At 42.0% G+C, this 19,575-nt stretch overlaps 1 protein-coding gene across 1 annotated transcript in view; it reads left to right on the forward strand.

Moving 5' to 3' along the window:
• The window catches only part of MAP4 (microtubule-associated protein 4), a 277,944-nt gene that overhangs the window by 189,514 nt on the left and 68,855 nt on the right, over positions 1-19,575 (forward strand). Inside the window, exons 5-8 of the mRNA XM_011981023.1 lie at positions 3,880-3,993; positions 6,690-6,812; positions 8,366-9,514; positions 10,526-10,648. Coding sequence (XP_011836413.1) covers positions 3,880-3,993; positions 6,690-6,812; positions 8,366-9,514; positions 10,526-10,648 — 1,509 coding nt within the window. The remainder of the gene's footprint in view (positions 1-3,879; positions 3,994-6,689; positions 6,813-8,365; positions 9,515-10,525; positions 10,649-19,575) is intronic.

Here is a 19,575-nt window from a genome sequence, read left to right on the forward strand (position 1 = left end):
TTTTAGAACACTTTTGTTACCACAAAAAGAAACTCTGTACCTTTTAAATATCACCCCCATCTTCCTATCCACCGCAACCCTAAGCAACTACCAATTTGCTTTTTGTCTCTATAAATTTGCTTAGATTGGACATTTTATATAAAGGGAATCATATAATGTGGTTTCTTTGTGACTGCTTTTTTTCACTTAGCATAATGTTTTGAGGAGTCCTGCATTTTGTGGCACGTATCAATACTTTATGGACACGTAATATTCCATTGTATGGATATACCATATTTTGTTCATTATTTTATTTTTTTGAGACAGAATCTCCCTCTGTCACCCAGGCTGGAGTGCAGTGGCACATTCTGGGCTCACTGCAGCCCTGATCGTCCGAGGTCAAATGATAAATAAATAAATAAATAAATCATTCAAATCAGTAAGAAGAGGAGCCAGAAAGGGTAACAAAGGAATGACCAATTTTGAGTAGGAAAAACAATTCAGGGGAGTTTAATTTCCTGAAAGTTGAGTATGGTAGTCAACTGCCAGGATGGCTCCCAGTGATCCCTGCCTCCTGGTATTGATACCCTTGTGTGGTCACCTCCCATGTTGTGCTAGGTTTGGTCTGTGTGATCGTAGAATAGATAGCAGAAATAATGGTGTGTCATTTCTGAGATTAAATTACAAAAAATATCGTAGCTTCAGCCGGGCGCAGTGGCTCACACCTGTAATCCTAGCAGTTTGGGAGACCGAGGCAAGTGGATCATGAGGTCAAGAGATCAAGACCATCCTGGCCAACGTGGTGAAACCCCATCTCTACTAAAAATACAAAAATTAGCCGGGTATGGTGGTGGGTGCCTGTAGTCCCAGCTACTCGGGAGGCTGAGGCAGGAGAATCACTTGAACCCAGAAGGCAGAGGTTGCAGTGAACTGAGATCACACCACTGCACCCCAGCCTGGGCAACAGAGCGAGACTCTGTCTCAAAAAAAAAAAAAAAAATCGTAGCTTCCATCTTGATCACTCTGGGTTTACTCATCATGAGGAAAGCCAGCTGATACAGAGAGACACACATGGGAGAGGAACAGAGGCCTCCATTCAACAGCCATGTAAGCCATCTTAACAGGCAGGTTCTGCAGCCCCAATCAAGTCTTCAGATCACCACAGCCCCTGGCCAACCGCTGGACTGCAACCTTGTGAGAAACCCTTGCTTTGGAGCTGGGGAATAAATAGGTTCTGGGGCACATTTTGAAGGTCAAATGCAATGTATTTTCTGATGGATTGGCTGTGGTATATGAAAAAGAGAGGCCCAAGATGACTCCAAGGATTTTTACAAAAAAGATAGAAGGATAGAAGGCCATTAGAGATAGAAAGACTATATAAGGAGTAGATTTGGAAACATGCTACATAAAAGTCTGAAAATAAGGGGAGATGTCTAGAGGTCTTGAGATATAAATTCAGGTGTCATCAACCTATAGATGGAATTTTAAACTGTGGGATTAGAGGAGAGGGAATGTAGAGAGAGAAAAGGTTTGTCCTGCTCCTCATAACCACTCAGTTCTTTAGTTCTTAGCTTAAATACATATCAAACAAAGATCTCCCTTGACTTGAACCAAAATATATCCTGTGGCTAAATGTTCCCATCCCTGACCTTGTACATCTTTGGGTTTTTTAGAGCATACTGGGTCTGCCACGTGGTAGGCACCCAGTAAAAAAATTAATGACTAAATGACAGAACTCTCTGTAAGAATCATGTATTTTTACACGTAATTTAGCAAGCTCCTATCTTACGGTACAAACCATACAGCGTTGACTCTGTTTGATGCTTTAAGAATCCTACTTTCCCTCAAAGGAAGTGTGAGAGACAGAGCAAGCAGCAAGCTACCCCAAACCATATAGAACTGGGGAGCATGAATGTTTATCATCTCTCTCATATTCTATCTCCCCGACTTTTCTTTTTTTAAATTTTGTTCTGTTTGTATTATTTATTTTGAGATGGGATTTCACTCTGTCACCCAGGCTGTAGCTCAGTGGTGCAACCACGGCTCACCACAGACTCAACCTCCCCAGGCTCAAGTGATCCTCCCACCTCAGCCTTCTGAGTAGCTGGGACTACAGGCATGTGCCACCATACCTGGCTAATTTTTCCATTTTTTTGAAAATAAGGGTTTGTTTGTTTGTTTTAACAAAAAACAGGCTGTGTTTTTTGTTTTTAAAGATAGAGGTCTCACTATGTTGCCCAGACAGGAGTGCAGTGACTATTCACAGTCGCCATATCATAGTGCACTGCAGCCTTGAACCCCTGGGCTCAAGAAGATCCTCCCACCTCAGCCTCTCAAGTAGCTGTGGTGTGTGCCACCTTTCCAGGCTCCTGTGGTTTTCTGAAGAAGAAGCCTCAATGAGTTTCCAAGTGTTACCTTCTGCTTGTTCACACTTCCTGATGCAGTGGTCTCCCCTAATCCTGAAATTTTTTACAAAAAGAGGGTGGTATAGCTGCCTCAGAGCCAAGAAAATGAACATTCTTTCAAGGCCTGGGCTTTTATGCGGCTGTCTCTGACAACTGAAGTGTCTTAAGGGAGTGATGTGTTAGTGGCACTCAGGAACTGGCTGAAAATGCAGATTCTCAGGAACCAGCAATCTTTATTTTAACAAGCCTCCAGGGTGATTAAGATAATAAGATAAATTTCGAGAAGGCCTCTTCAGAAAGTGTAACTCTTGTTTAGCCTGAACAGCTTTGGTTTTTTTTCTTTTTTCTTTTTTTTTTTGAGACAGAGTCTCACTGCAACCTCAGCCTCCCAGGTTCAAGCGATTTTTCTGCCTCAGCCTCCCAGATAGCTGGGAATACAGGCACGTGGCACTACGCCTGACTAATTTTTTTTGTATTTTTAGTAGAGACGGGGTTTCACTGTATTAGCCAAGATGGTCTCAATCTCCTGACCTCATGATCCGCCCGCCTTGGCCTCCCAAAGTGCTGGGATTACAGGCATGAGCCACCACGCCCAGCCCTGCTTTTTTTTCATGTACAGAAGCACAAAGAGTTTACCTGATGTTTTGAGTGCTTTTGTTCATGCCAGCTCCTGAGTCAAGAGTTTGTTTCTTCTCTCAGGATAACAATTGTTTATCTTGTCCCATTCAGACAGTTTTGAAATGCAGTTTTCTTCGTCATGTCTACATGAGGTGAAAAATTCCTTGTTGGTTTTTTTTAAGCTTCTTAATGGCTCTGTCTTTTTAAAAAGTAACTTAAAATGAATGTTATATAAATATATATTGAAAATTTAGTTTTCTCTGTACTTTCACCTCTTAGAGTGTTTGTTATACAGTTGAGCATTAGTTGCCCTTTTTGTTTCATACATTTGTTGGCTATCTGATGTACGTAACCAAATCTTAGAGAAGGGATCATTTATTATTAACTCGTAACAAATGAATTAGTGTATATTGATTCTCTACCATGTGCAGTCACATATGATCTCAATTTACTTACTATTGACAACTCATCTATATTCATCATAGGATAATAAGAAATACTGGCCGGGCACGGTGGCTCATGCCTGTAATCCCAACCCTTTGGGAGGCCGAGGTGGGCAGATCACTTGAGATCAGGAATTTGAGACCAGCCTGGCCAACATGGAGAAACCCTGTCTCTACAAAAAAATTACAAAAATTAGCCAGGCATGGTGGCGGGCACCTGTAATCCCAGCTACTTAAGAGACTGAGGCAGGAGAATCGCTTGAACCTGGGAGGTGGAGGTTGCAGTGAACCAGGATGGCACCACTGCCCTCCAGTGCAACAGAGCCTTGGCAACAGAGCAAGACTCCGTCTCAAAAAAAAAAAAAAGAAGAGAAATATTAATCTTTCTAGTGGCATTCACCAGGAATGAGTTTTGGATTTCTTCTATATTCCAGATCCCTTTAAGATGTACCATGATGATGACCTGGCAGATTTGGTCTTTCCCTCCAGTGCAACAGCTGATACTTCAATATTTGCAGGACAAAATGATCCCTTGAAAGGCAGTTACGGTATGGCTTCTCCAAATGGATTTATTCTGTAGGGAAGGAAAAAAAATTTTTTCTTTACTCATCTTTGGTTTACTGACTAGGGCTCTATGACAAAAGATTGATTAGCAAGAAAAAAGAGACCAAAGTTTAACATGTGAATTTCATATGTATATGAGAGGTACGTAGAGCATGAGTAACTCTGCAAGAGGTGGCTTTAGAATTCCACCTTATATAGCTTCTTCAATAAAGAATGACAATTTTTTTTTGAGAAGTGAGAAGATGAAGGAAAAAAGACTTTTGATTCTGTAGAGGGGCCGCAAATTGTGGGAGACAAGTAAATAGTAGGTAAAAGCTAGTTAGTAAAGGTTGCTGTGTAGATTCCTATGGTGCCATCTCCAGGCTAATAATAGCCTTCAGCTTAAAAAAGTCCTTATGCCAAAGTAGCATATTTTGGGGTGGTTTATTCTGGTCTGCTTTAGTTGTTTAATGCCAAACAATCAACGTGGCCTTTCACACATCACCTTTTAAGTTAACCACTAAGAAAAGTCAGACTTAGGGGCTCTGGATATGACAAGGCTCTCTTTGGATCAATCAAAGGAGACAATTCACAGATTCACAGTTGGGCTGTGATCTCCCCTTTTTTTTGAGACAGTGTCTGACTCTGTCACCCAGGTTGGAGTGCGGTGATGCAATCATGGCCCACTGCAGACTTGGCCTCCTGGTCAGGTGATCCTCCTACCTCAATCCCTGAGTAGCTGGGATTACAGGTGTGTACCACTATGCCTGGCCAATTTTTTGTAGAGAGGGGGTTTTGCCACGTTGCCCAGGCTGGTCTTGAACTCCTGGGCTCAAGTGATCCACCTGCTTTAGCCTCCCAAAGTGCTGGGATTACAGGCGTGAGCCTTTGCACCCAGCCACATTTGTCTACTTCTTCATTTACAGCTGGACACCGTGGCTTATAACTGTAACCCCAGCCCTTTGGGAAGCTGAGGCGAGAGAATTGCTTGAGCCCAGGAATTTGAAACCAATCTGGGCAACATAGGGAGATCCTGTCCTACAAAAAATTTTAAAATTCAGCCAGACATGGTGGCACATACCTGTAGTCTCACCTACTCAGAAGGTTGAGGTGGAAGGATTGTTTGAGCCCAGAAGGTCGAGGCTGCATTGAGCCGTGATCATGCCACTGTACCCCAGCCTGGACAACAGAGTTGAGACCTTGTCTTTAAAAAAAAAAAAAAAAATCTGGGTGCAGTGGCACACGCCTGTAATCCCAGCACTTTGGGAGGCCAAGGCAGGTGGATCACTTGAGTCCAGGAGTTCGAGACCAGCCTGGCCAAAATGGTGAAATCCCGTCTCTACTGAAAATATAAAAATTAGGCTGGGCATAGTGGCTCATGCCTGTAATCCCAGCACTTTGGGAGGCAGAGACGGGTAGATCACCTGAGGTCAGGAGTTTGAGACCAGCCTGGCCAACATGGTGAAACCCCATCTCTACTAAAAATAGAAAAATTAGGCCAGGTGTGGTGGCTCATGCCTGTAATCCCAGCACTCTGGAAGGTGGAAGTGGGCAGATCACCTGAGGTCAGGAGTTCGAGACCAACCTGGCCAACATGGTGAAACACTGTCTCTACTAAAAATACAAAAATTAGCTGGACGTAGTGGCGGACACCTATAATTCCAGCTACTCTGGAGGCTGAGGTAGAAGAATCACTTGAACCCAGGAGGCGGAGGTTGCAGTGAGCTGAGATTGTGCCATTATACTCCAGCCTAGGCAATGAGTGAGACTGCATCTCAAAAATAAATAAATATAAGAAAAATAAGAAAACTAGCTGGGCATGGTGGCGCATGCCTGTAATCCTAGCTACTCGGGAGGCTAAGGCAGGAGAATCACTTGAACCTGGGAGGTGGAGGTTGTAGTGAGCTGAGATCATGCCACTGCTGCAGCCTGGGCAACAGAGTGAGACTCCATCTCAAAAACAACAACAACAACAAAAACCTATTACAAAGTATTTTAATAAAATTGTCTTCTAATGTTGGAAAGGGAAGTGTTAATCTCATTTTGCAGATGAAGAAATTAAGACGCACAATTTTTTACTATAGTATATTATGTTGGTTATGGTGTTGGAATTAGAGTTGAATCATTAATATTTTGAATCTTTATATTACCCTGTAGAAGGTAGCCAATGAATGTTGATTGATGGCACTACTGGGATATACTATACCACCTACTAACAACTAGCTAAAACCTGAAGAATATCAGCATTGTTTCCTTTAAAACTTGTTTGCATTGTTGGCCAGGCACAGTGGCTCACACCTGTAATCTCAGCACTTTGGGAGGCCAAGGCAAGTGGATCACAAGGTCAGGAGTTTGAGACCAATGTGGCCAACATAGTGACACCCCATCTCTATTAAAAATACAAAAAAAATTAGCCAGGTGTGGTGGTGTGTGCTTGTAATCCCAGCTACTTGAGAGGCTGAGGCAGGAGAATGGTGTGAACCCGGGAGGCGGAGGTTGCAGCGAGCCGAGATCGTGCCATTGCACTCCAGCCCAGGCGACAGTGTGAGACTCCGTCTTAAAAAAAGAAAAAAACTTTTTTTGCATTGTTTTTTATTAGTCTGTGTCTGCCTGGCAATATATGCTGCTGATTTTAAATATCAGATACCTTTTGTTTCTAGTGTTTACTAAGTTTCCAGATGTGTTTGTGTTTTAATATTAGGTATGTCTCCTTGCAACACAGCTGTTGTACCTCAGGGGTGGTCTGTGGAAGCCTTAAACTCTCCACACTCAGAGTCCTTTGTTTCCCCGGAGGCTGTTGCAGAACCTCCTCAGCCAACAGCAGGTAAAATATTAGAGACTCCCTTTATCAGTTGATGGCTGCAGTATTGGTAATCAATATAAATCATCAGATGTATTTTTTAGCAGCTTACAGCAGGTATAAAAATTTCAGAACTGTCACATATGTTTTGCTTATATTAGTGATATCACCACTGGAGGAATTAAATTGTTAAACTATAACACTTAGGGTTAATGGGCAAATAAATATATATATAGTTTAACATATATATATATTTAAACATATGTGTATATATATTTTGTTTCATCACATTTTCATTGTATTAGGTATCAGAATTTCTTTTTAATTCAGTACAGATTTTTGGCCTGGTGTGGTGGTTCACACCTGTAATCCCAGCACTTTGGGAAGCTGAGGCAGGCAGATCACTTGAGGTCAGGAGTTCTAGACCAGCCTGGCCAACATGGTGAAACCCCATTTCTACAAAAAATACAAAAATTGGGCCGGGCATGGTGGCTCACGCCTGTAATCCCAACAATTTGGGAGGCCAAGGGGGCAGATCACCTGAGGTCAGGAGTTCGAGACCAGCCTGGCCAACATGGTGAAATCCCATCTCTACTAAAAATACAAAAAATTAGCTGGGCGTGGTAGCAGGTGCCTGTAATCCCAGCTACTAGGGAGACTGAGGCAGGAGAATCACTTGAAACCGGAAGGCGGAGGTTGCAGTGAGCCAAGATCGTGCCACTGCACTCCAGCCTGGGTGAAAGAGCTAAATAAATCAATAAATAAGCTCGGCGTGGTGGTGTGTACCTGTAATCCCAGCTACTAGGGAGGCTGAGACAGGAGAATCGCTTGAACCCAGGAGCCAAGATCATGCTACTGCACTCCAGCCTGGGCAACAGAGTGAGACCCCATCTTAAAAAACAAAAAAATTCAGTACAGATTTAGAACTCTGGGGTGTTTCTTGATAAGAAGCATGACTGACCTGCTGTCCCACAGATGTTGTAATACTAATTCTGTGCCTATGTTATTTTTTGAAGCCTGTGTTTTCTCTCTTCTTTGCCTTTTCTCCTCCACTACTTGTCCTCCCAGTATTTTACATCTTATTCTTCCAAGTGCTGCGACTGTCAGAGATTAGGCAGAATATGTTACTTGACGTTAGCTTCTTTTTTTTCATTTATTTATTTATTTATTTTGAGACGGATTCTTGCCCTGTCCCCCAGGCTGGACTGCAATGCTGCGATCTTGGCTCACTGCAAACTCCGCCTTCCGGGTTCTAGCAATTCTCCTGCCTCAGCCTCCTGAGTAGCTGGGATTACAGGTGCCTGCCACCAAATTTCTGTATTTTTAGTAGAGACAGGATTTTACCATGTTTGTCAGGCTGGTCTCGAACTCCTGACCTCAGATGATCCATCCGCCTCGACCTCCCAAAGTTCTGGGATTACAGGCGTGAGCCACTGCACCTGACCTAACATTAACTTCTTGGTTATGTGTACAGTCTTATGGTCACAAAAGCCAAATACTTTTATGTCTGAAGAAAGTAAGCATTTTTAATGCAAAGGTATGAGTAGACAATGATATGTCCTAAATTTTCAATTTATTTCCCTTAGAGCTAGCCAAGGAGATAGAAATGGCATCAGAAGAAGAGAGGCCACCAGCACAAGCGTTGGAAATAATGATGGGACTGAAGACTACTGATGTGGCACCATCTAAAGAAACAGAGATGGCTCTCGCCAAGGACATGGCACTAGCCACAAAAACAGAGGTGGCATTGGCTAAAGATATGGAATCACCTACCAAATTAGATGTGACACTGGCCAAGGACATGCAGCCATCCATGGAATCAGATATGGCCCTAGTCAAGGACATGGAACTGCCCATAGAAAAAGAAGTGGCCTTGGTTAAGGATGTCAGATGGCCCACAGAAACAGATGTGTCTTCAGCCAAGAATGTGGTACTGCCCACAGAAACAGAGGTAGCTCCAGCCAAGGATGTGACACTGTTCAAAGAAACAGAGAGGGCATCGCCTATAAAAATGGACTTGGCCCCTTCCAAGGACATGGGACCACCCAAAGAAAACGAGATAGACCCAGCCAAGGGTTTGGTATTACTCTCAGAAATAGAGGTGGCACAAGCTAACGACATTATATCATCCACAGAAATATCCTCTGCTGAAAAGGTGGCTTTGTCCTCAGAAACAGAGGTAGCCCTGGCCAGGGACATGGCCCTGCCCCCGGAAACCAACGTGATCTTGACCAAGGATAAAGCACTGCCTTTGGAAGCAGAGGTGGCCCTAGTCAAGGACATGGCTCAACTCCCAGAAACAGAAATGGCCCTGGGCAAGGATGTGGCTCCGTACACAGTAAAAGAAGTGGGCTCATTGAAGGACATGTCTCCACTGTCAGAAACAGAAATGGCTCTGGGCAAGGATTTGACTCCACCTCCAGAAACAGAAGTAGCTCTCATCAAGAACGTATGTCTGCCTCCAGAAATGGAGGTGGTCCCAACTAAGGATCAGGTCCCAGCCCTCAAAACAGAAGCACCCCTGGCTAAGGATGGGATTCTGACCCTAGCCAACAATGTGACTCCAGCCAAAGATGTTCCACCACTCTCAGAAACAGAGGCAACACCAGTTCCAATTAAAGACATGGAAATTGCACAAACACAAAAAGGAATAAGTGAGGATTCCCATTTAGAATCTCTGCAGGATGTGGGGCAGTCAGCTGCACCTACTTTCATGATTTCACCAGGTATGTGCTTGTGCTTATTCTCATTATTTCTCTCTACCAGGGTGTAGTCCTGAGAAGACTAAGGACAAACATCATGCCAGGTAAAGTACAGACCGTCACGCTGTACTTTGCAAGTTTATTCATACTCCTGCTCTCCTAGACAGCTCTTTCCCACCTTTACCTTCCTCCCACCTCCAGCACCTTGTCTATGTTCATTCTCTGCTGATTGTCCTGTTTTTCTTCCAGATAATTCAAGCAATAAAATAGAACATCCACAAATTTCTATTCCATTATCTACCCAACTATTTGTGTCTGTATCCATGGACTCTGCTTATGAAAATTCTCCTGTTTTTATAAGTAAACTGTTCCTGCTCCTAATTAAGACCAACCTCTCCTCATTTTGCACTAGGTTCCATCTCCTCTTTCCTACTTGATATATTGCCCCACGTATTCTCCCCTTTTTTGCCCCTCACACCAATTTAAATCCTTTTCCATTGGATCATTCCCACCAATTTAATAAATGTTTGTTATTTTTCCTATCTTAAAAAATGAAACATCAGCCGGGCGCTGTGGCTCACACCTGTAATCCCAGCACTTTGGGCAGCCAAGGTGGGCGGATCACCTGAGGTCGGGATTTCGAGACCAGCCTGACCATCATGGAGAAACCCTGTCTCCACTAAAAATACAAAATTAGCCGGGCATGGTGGCACATGCCTGTAATCCCAGCTACTTGGGAGGCTGAGGCAGGAGAATCACTTGAATCTGGCAGGTGGAGGTTGTAGTGAGCTGAGATCACGCCATTGCACTCCAGCCTCGGCAACAAAGAGCTAAAAGCTCCATCTCCAAAAAAAAAAAAAGTAACATAACTAGACTAACCCTCCCAACTTCAGCTTCCAACTAGCACTTCACTCCTTTGCTGCCCCTTTTAGGAGAACTCCTCAGAAACTAATCCCATATCCAATTTCTGGCAGGTGGAAAATGGCTGAAATCATGCTTCTCTGAAACGTGTGTGCTTTTTGTTATTATCTTTAGAAACCGTCACAGGCATGGGAGAAAAGTGCAGCTTGCCAGCCGATGAGGATTCTGTGTTAGAAAAACTAGAGGAAAAGAAACCATGCAACAGTCAACCTTCTGAACTTTCTTCAGAGACCTCAGGTAAGTTAGGAAAACAAATTAGGGGCGATAGACTGGTGATGGTAGACATTGTCTCTAGTTTCCTGTTGTATGGTGGTAATCACAGTATAGTTTATGAAGTCAATTCTCTTAGACAGATTTTATCTGGTTTAGACAGAATGTCAGCTTGTTATATATTTAAAAATTATTACTACAGCAAATCAGGATACCTAAATTTTTTTTTCTCCACTTTTTTTTTTTTTTTTTTTTTTTTGAGACAGAATCTCACTCTGTCGCCCAAGCTGGCGTGCAGTGGCGTGATCTTGGCTCACTGCAACCTCCACCTACTGGGTTCAAGTGATTCTCCTGCCTCAGCCTCCTGAGTAGCTGGGATTACAGGTGCCTGCCACCACGCCCAGCTAATTTTTAGCAGAGATGGGGTTTCACCATGTTAACCAGGCTGGTCTCGAACTCCTGACCTCTGGTGATCCGCCCACCTCGGCCTCCGAAAGTGTTGGGATTACAGGTGTGAGCCACCATGCCTGGCCTTCTCCACTGTTTTCATAGTGAAGAAAGGACACCCAAATTTTGATCTGGTTCAGCTGTTCACTATTCTATCCTGTGTGGTCTTAGACAAGTTACAAAACTTGCCTATATCTCAGTTTACTCAGCATAACATAAATTAATTGGTCAAATGTCCTGTAAAGCCTTACTAGTTACAGTGTTCCGTAGCCCAACAGCGTCTGCATTGCCTGAGAGGCTGGTAGAAATGCAGAATCTTGGGCTCTACCTTAGGCCTTTGTAATTATCATCTGCATTTTAATTAGATCCCCAGATAATTCTGATTTTCATTAAACTTTGAGAGGCGCTGCTCTAAGATACTTTCCAATTTAAAGTTTGATTATTCAGTGAATTTTAAGATTAACTGTTTTTGATAACCCAGAAGCATATGTATATGGTTATCAGCTTGGTTTTCTGTTTACTTTTCTGTGTCTATGATTGGAATGTGGACATCCTGAGGGCAGGGGCCATGACTTATTTCACTTAGAATCTCTATTGCTTTGCACACTACGTAACACAAGACTGGAGCTTAAATGTTTGATTTTTTTTTTTTTAATGTTGTTTTACTGACTCAACAAATCAGTAAAGATTTATCAAGTGCTTATGGTATACAGAATACACCATGTTAAGTCACATATTTAAGTCCCACTCCTTGCCCCTGAATTATTACATTATAACCTGAATAAAGAGATAAGTTCTCAGGCATGGACTCTGAAACCCAAGATTTACATAATAATTGAATAAAATAGTATAAAAGATGGCACTGAATAGCTGCTGATTAATTGCTGAATTAAATGTTATAAATACTGTGGGGTACTATAGCCTAGCAATTTTTTGAGCAATGCAATAATTAACCTGATATATTAAATAAAGGCTAGGATTTAGAAGATATTAGAGGGGTAAGGACAAGAATGAAATGTACTATTTATAACATATTATAATATTCTTGGAAATCAGTTTATTGGGTCAGACTTGACAGGAGCTGGCATAGACCTGCTCTTAATGAGACTCTTGCCAGGATCTTAGATCCATATTATATGAACTTGGAGGAAGGTTAGACCAGATCACCTGCTGAAACTCTTCCAGATGCTCACCTTAATTGTTAAAATTAATTATCCTACTTAACGTTATATATATTTCTGTGTCTTTTGGGAAGTATATTTAGGAGCAGAATGTTGAAATTTAACATATTTGTCTTTCAAAGTAGGATGCTCTGGTTCTGGAATGATGAGAATTTTTCTCTGACCAAAAGGTGGATTCAATATATTTTGTGTGTGTGTGCGTGAAGTGACTTAAGTCTGGCCTTCTGATCTAGTTCCCAGAATCTATCTGGTTTTTTTGGACAAGTATTAGTTTAATATTGGTGACCAAGTCTTAGAATTATAAATTTTGTCCAAAATCATGTATATTTAACCAAAGCAATTAAAAAATTTCACCAAAAAGAGGCAAGCACTAATAATGACCAATATAAATCAGATGAGATTTACAGGCAGTAAGTGCTTATTTTAGAGGTTAAAATATTCGAAATATTTCATTTTTAAAAGTTAAATCCTGCTACTTCTGAAATGTCAAATATTTTATAAATGTTTGAAAACAGTCTTTACCTGAGATGATGATCTGTTAAATATTTTTGCTAGTGCCAGTTAAAAGTGAGAAATGTTTTAGAAAAAAACTGTTTTCCTGAGCAAGTTATAGTAAGTAGTATATGGATTAGTGAAAATAGCCTCCTTAAATTAGTCATTTTATGCTCTGGATTTTTTTTTTTTTTTTAAGAAACAATAACAAAGAGTTTTTTGTTTGGAATTTTAGCCAACTTCATGTATTGCGGTACCCCTCCCACACAAGCCAAACAAGTTTGCAGACCCAGTGACCGCAGGTCAGCCCGGCCCAAGCCTGCTAGGGTCCCTCCTGAGCTGCTGGGAGGCTCTCCTCCATGGAAGACTCTTGATCACAGGCTGGGCCACTGCTCTTTGTCTGAGTCAGGTTGGGTCTCTGGTTCATCCTCCTGTGGTGGGCCTGGGAACCAAAGAAAAAGTATTCATGTTGACTCACTTGAACCCCAGAGGGATCTTGGCAGGGAGGCCTGGGATATAGAAAGCACACCAATAATGATGAAGAAAAAGAAGAAGAAACCAAAGCAAAAGAGATATTCTCAACCCCGGGCTGGAGGACCTTGGGATGATGACAATGCAGATAAACCTAAAGGTCATCCCTTTGCAGCTGACACACAAAAATCAGGTGTTCTCCCCAGCCAGCCTACCACTATGGGTACAGAATATGGACTTGTATCTGGAGAAAACTTGAAAAGGGAATGTGTAGTTAACTCCAGTGCAGCCAGATTAGTAACTGAGAACTTTGTCTCAGAGAGTCTCAGAATTCCTTTATATCCTTCAGAAGAAACCCCCAAAACTGCAGTAAGTTATCAGTCTAAGCTGAGAGTAGAGGAAGAGAGCAAAGGTAACAAGTCAGTACCACAAGGCCAAGACAAGAAATTGCTGAAGCAACATGAACACAGACCACAGCCTGCACCCCACCTGAAGACTCCTATAGATAAAAGCCAGTCAGTAGGCCCTCTCAATCTGAAAGGACCCCTAGCAGACGTTTCTGCATACAATGTAGAAACTCCTTTGGATATCAGACTCAAAGAGGGTTGCTCTCCTATCTTGGACCAAGAGGTTATGGGTGTAGTTTCAAAACCCACAGCAGCAAAAGAAATACCAAATTTGATACCCACTTTGATAGCAAGTAACCCATTAGAATGTAATCTAAAAGAAGGGAATAATGAAAGTAAAATGACTAAACTGCAGAATGTCAAACTGAAGGAGTTTCCTGAAGGAGCTGAAGAGGATAAAGAACTAAAAAAGGAAGCTTTTCCCAACCAAAGACAAGAGATCAGCGTCTTTACTTCTGAGCAGCTGCAGGGCCAACTGTTGGTACAGGTCCCTGGGGTAGAGAATGAACCATTTAAGAGAATGGCAGGTGACAGCAAAAGCAGGAAGGGAAGGGGAAGTTCTGGGAAAATGAGAACAGACTCTGGGAAGGTAAAAGCAAAATCTGAGATGCCATTTCCTCTGGACAGTCAGAAGGACGGAAGGGCTGTTCTCATACCGAGTGAACCAGTCTCTAAAACTGAAGGAATGACTACTCAGGATAAGAGTGAGGAGCTGGGGCTGAATTCTTCAAAGCAACCAGGCACTAAGGCTGATCTCACGGAGGCACTGGTGATGGGGCAGCCTAAAGAGATGACTCAGCCTAAGATGGCAGGCACCATGCAGGCATTAATTCCTTTGGAAAGTGGATCAGGCATCACTCAGACTTCTGGTGTTAGGACAGAAACAGGAGATGTAGTCAAAGATGTGGGTGTCAGTAACCAGAGCAAGGAAGGAAAGTGTCCATGGAAGGATCATGAGGCAGCTCTCTGGATCTCTGAAAAGCCTAAAAAGAGAGGCAATGAAGGCAAAAGCAAAAAGTTTAAAAATAGTTATTCCACACAGCCTGCTAGAATGGAGAGGAAGGAAGAAATCCTCAAACCACCTTTTGAAGGGAAGGTTGGAGATGCTGGTAGTATTCCCTATAAAAGCAAGGAAATTGGATTTACTTTCCCCAAAATGCATGATTCTTTGTTCTCACATACACCAGATACACCCACAGTGGAAGTAGTTGACAGGAAGGGTGGAAATTTTGAGGTTAATTTTGTTGAGCTTGGGACTCTTGGGGAAAACAAAATAAGCACAGTCAAGGCTTCTGCTGTTACTGAACAACCTGCCAAGGTGACAGATGTGAGCTGCCAAGAGCAAATCCAGGGGGCAGGATTTGTTCCTTCAGTAGTATCTGAGGAGAATAAGACAGATGCAGCCAATAGATACACTTCAGTGGCTGACAAACCAAGTAAAAGGATTAATGATGGAAAAAGTAAAAAGGTTAAAAATAGTTCTCCTGAGAAGCACATTCTGGAGAATAAGATAGATGCAACAAAAATACATGTTCCCATGGAAACCACAGGGGACCAGGGAATTGAAGGAATGGCCTATATGGATGAAAATAGAAATATTACATTTACCTGTCCCAGAACACCATCAGAGCTGATAAATAAATCATCTCCTCTAAAAGTTCTGGAATCAGCAGCCTGTGAAAAACTGCCCACTCCTACTCCTCAAGTAGTAAAGGAAGGTGATTCCTTTCCAGATACCTTGGCAAAAAATGGGCAAGAGATAGCCCCAGCCCAGATTTCCAAATCATTAATGGTAGATAACTACACCAAAGATGGAGTCCCAGATCAAGAAAGACCCAATGCTCCCTCTGCTGTTGTGCCCTCTACAAGCACAGGAGGAGTTGCTCTACCTATTACAGCAGCCATAGAAACAGTTAACAGTCATGGAGATCACTCTCTTAAAAATAAAGCTGAGCTTGCTGATTCCATGAAAAATGAAGCAGGGATTGCTGAAGGGCATGTGGTAGGAGAATCTGAGTCAGTGGACAATGGTGTGTCTAAGCATTCAGTAGAGAAAGTCACAGAGCTAGCAAAAGGTCACCTCCTTCCTGGAGTGCCAGTAGAAGACCAGAGCCTACCAGGAGAGGCCAGAGCCCTAGAAGCATATGCAGATAGAGGTAATTTCCTAGCACATCCAGTGAACGAAGAGAAAGAGACCAAAGAAGGGTCTGCTCCAGTTCAGATTCCTGACTTACTGGGAGACAAAGCACAAAAACTCAGTTTTTGTCAGGACCAAAATGCTCAAGATAGAAATTCGAAAGGTTCAGATAGTTTGAATAAGAAGGTAGATCTGACTCTTTTGTCTCCAAAAAGTGAAAATGATAAATTGAAAGAAATTAGTCTGGCTTGTAAAATCACGGAATTGGAAAGTGTTTCCTTGCCAACACCAGAAATCCAGTCAGATTTCTTACATAGCAAAGTCGAAGCTCCTCCTTCAGAGGTGGCGGATAAGTTAGTAATAATGACTGCTTCCAAGGATGTTCAACTCCCAGAACCCAAAGATAAGATTTTGGAGACACCTCAGAAAATGACAGAAAAATCTGAATCAAAGACACCAGGAGAAGGGAAAAAGGAAGATAAAAGCAGAATGGCAGAACCAATGAAAGGCTACATGAGACCCACCAAGTCCCGAGGACTTACTCCACTTTTGCCAAAGTCTACAATCCAGGAACAAGAGAGATACAAGCAACTGAAGTCCACTGGTATGAATCTGCCATGGGGAAATGTGTGTGCTTGTGGCTTTTGAGTCAGCATCAAAAAGGCAAAGAGCTTGTGCCTTGGCTCCATCCCGACTCTAATCATCCTTGTTAATCATTGGTTTGTTGGCATGAAACCTGTAACTGCTACTGCGTGTTTTCTGCAGCCAATGTGTTCCTTGTGTCCTGCTTGAGGAGGCTGGTAACTTGGTTGCATGCCTTTTTTACCCAGCACTGAACATTGAATTTTAGGGAAAGTTGAATTTTCAATGAATTGTCTAACAAAAGACCTATCGTCATCCATTTCTTAATTTTTTTTAAATTGTGCTTCCTATGTATCAAGTTTACAGCTAAATTTTAATCATTACTTGGTGTAAGGATTCACAGGAGGAAAGAAAGTATTTAATGTCTAGCTATGTGCATGAGATTTTTTTTCAGTGTATATGTAGCTTGTGCTGGTGGGACTAAATATCCAAATTGCTTTTAGGTTAAATGAAATCAGTCCACCTCCTTATGAGGAAATGGTGGCCTCGAACCAGCATTGGTAGGCACAGATTTATTTGTGTTTCTAGTAATGGGAAATGATCTCTCAATGATACAGATACATTTTTTGACCAGTTTGTTGCTTATATCCATTGCCCCACAGTTGCATGTGGGTTTGAGTTTTGGGCATAGTCTATGTCCATCAAACGTAGTCCATAAAACTTGCCCATGTTGTGTTCCTCTTAATTTTACTCTTTTTTGGCTCTACTCAGTCAAGTAGTTGGAATGAGATTAAGAAGATGATTCCTTTAAGATTTAGAAATGGTAGCCCCGTTTCCCCCCACCCCCAATTCCCCAAAAAAGTATACATTTAATTGTGGCTTCCCTGAATCCAGCTTTCAAAAAATGTTTCCTTGTCTTTGAGATTTTTCACAGCCTACAAGTGACACTATTTCTTAATCACTGTTTCCCAGCTTGCATGATGTAGCTACTAACTCCAGAATTAAAAAAAAAAAAAACACCAATTGGTTTTAGTAGCCAGTCAGGCTTTTGGAGAGGTTTCATCATGGGATTGTGTTCTGCATGGTATGGACTTGTTCTTTTGGGTAAAGCTTGCTCTATGCATGAGTATGTACCCACTAAGGAGTACTGCTGTGTGAGTAAAGAATGCTAAAGGTTGTTATTTGCATAAGACATTCTCATCTTCTCTGTTTTTATCTTCTATTAGCTACCATATTACAAGGCAGAAAATGAAATAGTGTGTAGAGGGCTTTCCAGCATTCATTGAGATTTCCAGTGTTCTATCCATTTCTTTCGTTTTGGTTTCTAGACCCATTCTTTAGTTTCAGCAGTGATCCAAAAGTTAACATGTAATTTCTGTGAAATCCCAGCCGTCTCTTTTTGTTCAGTATTTGCAAAGAAATGAAGAAAGAGGATTTGTTGTTCTTGAGGAAGCAAGACCAGTACTGCAGAACTTTTGGGGCCCTGCCTGGGTCAGGTCAGGCTTAGAGACTGTGTTAGCAGTGGCCTTACAGAGTGGATATGGGAAGGATAATGGGTTTGGAACAAAATTTATTGTTTCTTCTGTAAATTCTACCACACCTTTTCCCTAAGGACAATGTATACTTTTTTAATAGTTAAAAAACTTTTTAAAACTAATTGTTGAATAGGTTAATACATTTACTTGATACAAAGGAGTATACAGTAAAACATAAGCTGGCCTCCCTCCATTAACCACCTTCCAGCTTTCCTTCTCCAGAGGCTACCAGTGTTCACAATATCTTATATATCCTCCAGACAATTTGTGTATAATAAGCAATAACATATGTATTTCCTGATTTCATATAAATGAGACGTATACATACATACTGATGTGTGCTACTCTTTTTAAACTTAATTTTTAAAGAGCTCTTTTAAGACTCAGTATAAAGAAGCCAGGCACAGTGGCTCACACCTATAATCCCAGCACTTTGGGAGGCCGAGGCAGGCGGATCACCTGAGATCAGGAGTTCGAGACCAGCCTGACCAACATGGAGAAACCCCATCTCTACTAAAAATACAAAATTAGCTGGGCGTGGTGGCGCATGCCTGTAATCCCAGCTACTTGTGAGAATGAGGCAGGAGAATCACTTGAATCCGGGAGGCGCAGGTTGCAGTGAGCCGTAATCGTGCCATTGCACTCCAGCCTGGGCAACAAGAGCGAAACTCCATCTCAAAAAAAAAAAGAATCAATATAAAGAAAGAGGCCTCTTTTTTTTTTTTAATCTTTTTTCCTGGCAGATGTCTCTAGAGATGACTCATTCTTTTTTGATAGCTGTATACTATTTCATTACATAGGTATATACTAATTTATTATAGTAATTTTTTTTTTTTTGAGATGGAGTTTCGCTCTGATTGCCCAGGATGGAGTGCAATGGCATGATCTCAGTTCACTGCAACCTCTGTCTCCCAGGTTCAAGCGATTTTCCTGCCTCAGCCTCACGAGTAGCTGGGATTACAGACATGCACCACCATGCCCAGCTAATTTTGTATTTTTAATAGAGACGGGGTTTCTCCATGTTGGTCAGGCTGATCTCGAACTCCCAACCTCAGGTGATCCGCCCTCCTCAGACTCCCCAAAGTGTTGGAATTACAGGTGTTGAGCCACCGCGCCTGGCCAGTACTTCTTTACTGATGCACATTTTAGGTGTTTCCCAACTTTTTTTCATTAGAAATATGGTACATAAACTATCTTTGTATTTATAGGATGTCATACTCATGCGTGTGTGTCTGTGTAATAAAAAGGGGCTCCAGAGTAAGAATCTCTGGTTTGGAGAATATATATTCATAATTTTGATGGGTGTTTCCATATTGCTCTCTGTAGGCCTACAGAGATGTCCCTTGTAGAGAAAGGTACATCTCTACTCCTACCCTCAACATAGACAAGTACCTGTCTCCCTGCCTTTCTCTACTATTGTGATTTTTTTTTTGTTATGTATACTGATCTAATCGGTGAAAAATTATTTCACGGCATAGATTTTGTGTGTGTGGTGTTTTTTGTTTGTTTGTTTTTTTGAGACGGAGTTTCACTCTTGTTGCCAGGCTGGAGTGCAGTGGCACGATCTTGGCTCACTACAACCTCCACCTCTCAGGTTCAAGCGATTCTCCTACCTCAGCCTCCCTAGTAGCCTCCCTAGTAGCTGAGTGTGCCTGCCACCACACACAGCTAATTTTTTGTATTTTTAGTAGAGCTGGGTTTC

This window comes from Mandrillus leucophaeus, unplaced genomic scaffold (assembly GCF_000951045.1).
Source record: "Mandrillus leucophaeus isolate KB7577 unplaced genomic scaffold, Mleu.le_1.0 Scaffold22, whole genome shotgun sequence".
NCBI lineage: Eukaryota > Metazoa > Chordata > Mammalia > Primates > Cercopithecidae > Mandrillus > Mandrillus leucophaeus.